Source organism: Protomyctophum bolini (genome assembly GCF_963924005.1).
Source record: "Protomyctophum bolini genome assembly, chromosome: 6".
Classification (NCBI taxonomy): domain Eukaryota; kingdom Metazoa; phylum Chordata; class Actinopteri; order Myctophiformes; family Myctophidae; genus Protomyctophum; species Protomyctophum bolini.
The window spans coordinates 37,646,565-37,653,845 of record NC_137867.1 but is presented as its reverse complement, the minus strand read 5'-3'; the positions used below and the strand labels follow the sequence as shown (position 1 = coordinate 37,653,845).

At 47.3% G+C, this 7,281-nt stretch overlaps 1 protein-coding gene across 1 annotated transcript; it reads right to left on the bottom strand.

The window, feature by feature from the left end:
* Positions 1 to 6,228: 6,228 nt before the first annotated feature.
* On the bottom strand, positions 6,229 to 6,828 carry LOC308316996 (signal peptidase complex subunit 2-like; the record flags this gene model as incomplete). Its single annotated transcript, XM_080765786.1, has 1 exon — positions 6,229 to 6,828. One exon carries the CDS (start codon positions 6,826 to 6,828, stop codon positions 6,229 to 6,231), a length of 600 nt encoding a protein of 199 aa, XP_080621912.1.
* Positions 6,829 to 7,281: the final 453 nt, after the last annotated feature.

The window sequence follows — 7,281 nt, the reverse complement described above, 5'->3', positions numbered from 1 at the left end:
CACAAGCAGGAATATACTGTGTGTGTGTGTGTGTGTGTGTGTGTGTGTGTGTGTGTGTGTGTGTGTGTGTGTGTGTGTATATATATATATATCCACAAAAGGATCATGCACTGTATATAAACTCAAATTAACTGGATTGAAATTTAAATTGAAATAATTCCCTGAATATCTGTGGTATACTTGCCTGGGCTGCCTGCTAGCTGCGTCTGATAATTCTCTAAGTGTAACCTAGCCTTTGGCAAACAAAAAGTTATTTCACCGAGGCAGGATTCTGAAATCCATCTTACACCACCTACATATATTACATACAGACAGTATATGATAAATTCTGTGTGATAGAAAAGCAATGAAATCCCCAAAGAGAGAGAGAGAGAGAGAGAGACTTGGTCAGTGGCAATTGACACACACACACACACACACACACCCCCCCGATGGACGCAGAGTTATCGATCCAGCAGACGGGGAGGAGATGGGAGGAGAACATGTGAGCAGAAAAAGTAAACACAGCTCCACATGACAAAACACTGGTCACCCTGGAGACCTAAACCTTCACCACCACCCCCCTCTCTCTCTCTCTCTCTCTCTCTCTGATTGTCTGTCTGTCTCTCTCCCTCTCTCCCTCATTCCGTATGACCTTTGCTAGCCTCTGCGTAAAGCCACGTCTAACCCTGCACTGTTCACCACCACATGCACACATGCATGCAGTTGTGTTTCTACAAGCGCACTTGGCTTGCACACGCACACGCATAAATGCACACCGCCCCCCGAGATCCTAATATCGTTGCTGACGGGCAGAAAACGTGTATATCCATATTTCAACTTTTTGCAGCTGGTGCTCATTGACGCTTGTTAATGTCAAGGCAATTATGTTAATGCACTGTCAAATAGGTCTATATCTATACTAAGTTACATATACCTGTATGTCTATAGACAAATTATCCTGCTCATTACTGTGCACAAATGTATTATTCATAAATTGAGCACAACATTTTGTGCAGAGCGTGCGTGCACTTGTGCAGCCCCCCACACACAATAATTCTACAGTTGTGGCCCCATGCCTAATCTAGTTGAACACCCCTGTGCTTCAGTTTTACGCAAAATTAGCAAAAATAGACAATCTACATGCATGCTCACAACGTGTCACCTCTGTAAATTCATGAGTTCATGAATCCATCAGCCACTGTTATCAAACTCTTAGATTAGCCTACTTCAGAGTTCAGACAGAACATCTGACACCTACAGTAGACTACTTAGCAGGTCGACACAATGCACTGTCACCACTGACATGCATCCAACCAGGTCGGTAATTTCTGTTAATTCAAGCTCTGACACTCGGCCTCAATCGGCAGGCTTTGTTTGCGACGTGCGAAAACGGCGAATGGCAGTGTGTATCTTCAAATTAGTGGGGGCGCACCCACCGACAGCTAACCCCTGTACGATTTGTTACATTACGGGGATATAATGTGGGCATGCAGTCCAACAACTGCAGGTAGTTTCGAGAGCAGAGTAGAGCAGAGCCGGCCGAGTGGTGAGGCTATAGCACTTTGCATGCGACATATAGTAGACATATAGGTCGTATAGTGGCTAAATCTGGCATTAAAAAATTATGAACTTCTGTCGAATATCTTAGTTACAATGAAATTGAGTAGATGTTTTTTTAAGGGTTTTATAAAACCCAATATTACACTCGAGGGTGTGCTTTACCGTGATCATTGGCACTTCAGCACTGCTTACGGAACACACCTAAGGACTCGTTCCTGCAGCAAATGCGTTGCAAATGCAACGCGCAAATATTGGCGCGCGCGCACACAAGCCACAGCGTACCCACAGTACACAGTGTAGGAGGAGGAGTCGAGTCTAAGCCAGTGTTTAATATCAAGTGGTTTAATCAATACCAGACCCTCCATTGTTTCCCCAGCTCGCTGAGGAGAAGAGTGCACATTCACTCCTGAAAGGTTAATGCCAGGGGTCAAGTGATTTCACACCCGCGCTCCGAGTGGGGGGAGGGGGGGGGGGAGGTTGGATGTCCTCCGCATCGCCATCCCGCGACCACGCCTCCCACCGCCATGACACCTCCGAGCACTCCCTGATTTATGGCCCTGGGAGAGTGTGATGGAATGGAGGTGAAGGGAGATGGGGGGGTGGGGTGGAGGGGTGGAACGGTGGGGTGGAGGGGGTGATGGTGGGTGGAGTGGGGACGCAGTTGGAAGGAAGGGTGGTGGTGGTGGGGGGGGGGGTTGGTTGGGACAAGGGGCCAGTGTTGTCTTATGATAATGCTGTCCCTCCACACTCCCACAGATAGATGAAGGGAGGGGGGAGACAGACAGACAGACAGACAGACAGAGGGTGAGAGGGAATGGGGGACCCTGACTGTGTGTCCATGTGGATGCTGCTTGTTCTTTCTATGTGACAGCTTCCTTCCGCCAACGGGGCTCTCAGTGGCAGCATGCACACACGTGGGGAAAGCTAATCTTTATTGTAATAATCGCTGTAAATTTGCTCCGACCACCTCTGAAAAGGGCAGCACAATGCTCAGCACCGTAGCGCGCTGCACCGTGATGGATTAGAATATCAATACCACTATTGGCATAGGCCACGTGGAACGAGGACCGCGAGAGGCGAGCCCGCCACCGCTCGATCTGCAGCGCTCATCGGCACATCAGCACGCGCATTTCTCTTTCCGCCGTTAAGGCAACAGAAAGTAAAGTTGTAAATATCCCATTTAAGGTCTCCGGTCCTCTGTATAAATCTGTATAATGGCGTCGGAGAGGAAGGTGGCAGAGTCGGAAGAGGAATTAACGTGAGGACTTATCTGGCTCGGGCCATTATTTAAACCCTCACCATTCTAAACACACCAAGCCTTCCGATGAGGGAGACAATAAATAATCCTTCCAAATAAAATCTATTCCACCGCAAATTCTCCGGGATACAGCCCATCATTATCAGTGGGAGGAGACAGACGGCAATTAATAACACGGCCGCCCGTCTCTCCGAGAGCATCCGTCTTGTTTTTCATTAGGTCTATTGCTCCATGCATACACACGTGTGTGTGTGTGTGTGTGTATGTGTGCGTGTGTGTGCGTGCGTTATAAGTAATTCCACTCTTCCCTCTCAGCCTGTTCTCCACATTCCCCCACAGTCCAGATTTTGCTCTGCGGGCCTGTGTGGCGTGCGTCTCGTTTGGGGCTAATTCTATGTGATCCTGCCTTTCATTTCTCTAATGTGTTATTAATGCCCGCACCAGAACCACCTTTGATTCCGTTCTCTTGGATTTCCTGTAGTTTTTTTCCCCTTCTTCTCTCCCTTTTTATCTCATGTTTAGAGGCAGTATTCTCCCTGTACTAAAAGGGCACTGGCGCTAGCATTAGCATCCGTCGGGTCTCCAGGGTTGACAATAGCAATTAGCTTCAATGACGGAGCGATATGAGGGGGCCGCTGATTGACAGTCGCCCCCCCAGAGAAGGGGGCTGACTGAGGTGACAGCTGGAGCTCCCCCACCCTCCCCTGGCCGCCCCAGGCTCTGGCCCCGTGTCATCCTGCGCGCCAGCCAAACCCTTCCCCGGGTAGCACACAGGCACACGTCTAGTTACATCCTGTGCGGTGGCCAAACCCTTCCCCATCACTCAAGCTCATGCCTTGTTATATCCTGTGTGTCAGTTAAACCTCCCCCCTCGGCCCCGTGCCTGTTTCTTGTTATTCTAACACCAAAACAATGTGACACGCGCCGCTGACCTTTTTCATTTTCTCTTCCTCGGGAACACTCATAGCCCCCCCCCCCCCCCCCGTTACAATTAGCCACGTCTCTCGTGCACCGAAAATAGCCAATCAACAAGCTCCCAGCGTGCCGAAGATGGACTACATTCGGTGCGTGACACCGAATATGTAATGTAGTACGCATCACCCTTCACGGAGGAATGCGTCCTGAGCACGCACTCACAAGCACACGTACAGTAGAGGATGTGCGAGAGCGCGCGTCCTCTCTGTCCTTACACACGGCGGCCTTGCGGCGGGGTGTGTCCTCCCGTAGCCTCGGTAACAACAGACCCGACACATCACCGCTGAGCACCGGTTTCCTCATGCAGCAGAGCTAGAGGGCTGTGAGGAAATGAAGCGCTCCACTTCTATTGATCCTGACACACACACACACACAGTGTTCCCATCGCCTCGCAGAAAACACATCTCCATCAATACCTCACCGCTGCCTCCCATCCCCACACTGCCTCCCAGGAGGGCTTGTGATAGACTCTACTCACTGTACACAAACCATACACACACAATACTGTGTGTGTGTGTGTGTGTGTGTGTGTGTGTGTGTGTGTGTGTGTGTGTGTGTGTGTGTGTGACAGCGGCACGGTGTGGGGTGGAAATGGGGCGGTGGGATTCAACGGCGATTTAAGGCGCATAAAAGACATATATCGGCAGCGACTCCTTGTTGTGAATGATGTATTATGTAATCTGCCCCGGAGAGTACATCTCTCTCTCACACATTCTCTCTCACCCCTATACTCCATCTCACTCACTTCTTCTTCCTCTCCATCTCCCCCCCCCCCCCCCCCCCCCCATCTTTATTCTTCTCTCCCCCCTCTCTCTCTCTCCATCTCTCAGCCTCTCTCTCGGTGCTGTGTCTGCGGTGGGCCTTTTAAAGCTCACTTCCACATGCATCAAAATAAGTGCCAATAAACAAATCACTGCACTAAACGGCATCAAGGTCACATCAATCTGAGAACAACAATGCTGACTGGTGTCACCGCAGTCTATTAGGTGAGGAGGGGTGAGAGGAAATAAGCAGGCACCAGGCCAGGCAGGGCGCGCACGTGAATGTGTGTGTGTGTGTGTGTGTGTGTGTGTGGAGAGAGAGAGAGAGAGAGAGAGAGAGAGAGAGGAGAGGTCTCTGTCAGAACTGATAGAGCCCCACTACTCTTATTTATGGCCCACTGTACCACATGTTCAGCCTCCAGCCTTCAGCCTGTAAATAGACCCTTAGTAAAAGGAGGGAGGGGGAAAAAAAGGGTCAGGGAGAGAGAGACAGGAAGTGTGTGTGTGTGTGTGTGTGTGTGTGTGTGTGTGTGTGTGTGTGCTCGCTCGCGCATCCATCAGAAATGTAACGTTTAGCTTAACTGCGATATCGTATGTGAAGAATATACAGTATAATAGATTATATAATAAAGAATAAGTATAATAACGTTTAGCTTAACGGTTATATCATGTATAATATAGTTGTAGAGTATATACACCTCTTGTTTACATATCCTGATTTGACACCACTGTGGGTATAGAGAACCAAAATCTGACGTCAATACCGGTAGAGGGTGCTAAATCCACTGGTTCATGTACTTTTTATTTACATTGTAATCATGAGAAGGCGTGTTTCGAAAAATAAAAAATCATCCTGGCCGTTTCACTCATATGGATATGAAAAAGGAATCAAATATGACTGACTGTCGTAAACGATACAGAGACACCTCCCCGACAATATCGCCAATAAGACAGTTTGTTTATTTCTGGGCCACAATTATTATGAGACGATGTTAAGATGACCCCCTGTTATTCTCCATAGAGAAACACTTCCGTGAACATGGGGATGAGCGAGTGACGTCACGACTTATTCGGTGCTCTACTGTATGACCAGTGTGTTTGTCCTGTGATTAGTCATGAGCATGACTTGAATATGAAGGACCCCAAATCAATGCCCAACCACTGCTTAAGCCCTATTCTATACGTTTTAATTTTAAATTATCTTCCCCCCAAAAAATAGGAACACCTGGCTGAAAGTGGTATAGGCTGTCTGTGGATTTTATAAATATTATAATTACAGTATAACATAATGTTTATTTAAGCCAGGGGTTCTCCACCCGTGTGTCGTGGCTCCTTGTGGGGTTGCCAGATTATTTTGAGGGGTCAAAAAAAGGAGGGTGTTTTGTTTTTTTGCAACTGAATGGCTGGAAAATGGAAATTAAGTATATGTGGTGCATGCATAAACTTTCCTTAATGCTCACATTCTGGTTTCAGTATTCATTTAGGATATATTTTCTTTATTACTAAGGTTATTTTTGCAGTCAGTTTGTATTGGGGGTGGGGAGGGGGGGCGGGGCGGGACATGAACTAGAAATAGATACTGTAGATAGAAGACTAGTGCAGTACCCATGATATTAGTACTGTCACTCATCTCCATATTGGGGAAAGAAACAAGGAGAGACATATATATTCAGACACTGAGATTTGTGGAATTTATTGCTTGATCTTTTTTCCTGTGGCCAATGAATCATGGAGCTTAGAGATGGACTTCTCAAACTGGTCCATCACTAACTTGCCGCTGTCATCAAAGAACAAAGATACAGACTTGGTGAAGCTCGCCTCGCGGTACAAGCCCGTTTTCCCTTCCGTGAAACCCACTCGGAGCGTGTACTGGTCATCAAAACATTTTAGACTGGAGGAGACCTGCCACACATGGTCCACCCCCACCGGGTCTTTCTGTACTGCCACCAGGAAGATGCTTTTCTCTTTGTATGATTTGTGCAGAATCTGTGTCCCACTCATTATAAAATATGAGATGACGCAGAAGGTGAGCACATTGGATTCTGGGGAGGGATACAGGTAATCCCAGGCCAGAGCAAACATGGCAATCGTACATGTCAAAGTAGAGATCAACAGACGCACATCTATTAGACTGAAGTTCTCCACATAACAATACTTCTCCAACATGAGCTTCTTAGCTGCATCATCGAGTGCGTTCTTAACAGCTGCACCGTCCCATTTATCAACCCTCACTGGATTCGCATCTATTCCCCTTTTTGCCAGAGTTCCACTCATTTGGTTTCTTGCCGACATCGCTTATCCTTACGATATTTTGCACCACATGGGGTCTTAAACACCTTATATAAGGCTGACCATAAGGCTGGCCTGGTCTGATGTCACAAACTACACAAACCGTTGCCATACATGCTTAAGGTGACCGAGCAAACTATGTTTAAGTGTCGGGAGGATTAAAGGTAATGCCCCTATGTATACATGTATGTAATCTGACACCACTGCCATATCAAGCACAAGTAGTCATTACGTCATACGCTGGCACGGCGCATAAACATCAAACGGCGACATGGACGAAAACTATTACTTGTGCGCTCTGCTTGCGCAAGTAATAATAATGCATTTTATTTATAAAGCGCTTTACATTCTTACGAATCTGAAAGTGCTACAAGGTTAAAAGCATGGCAAAAGCAATAAAATAAAATACAATAAAAGAAGCGTAAGCAACATCATAATGAGTAAAACATGTTGGGG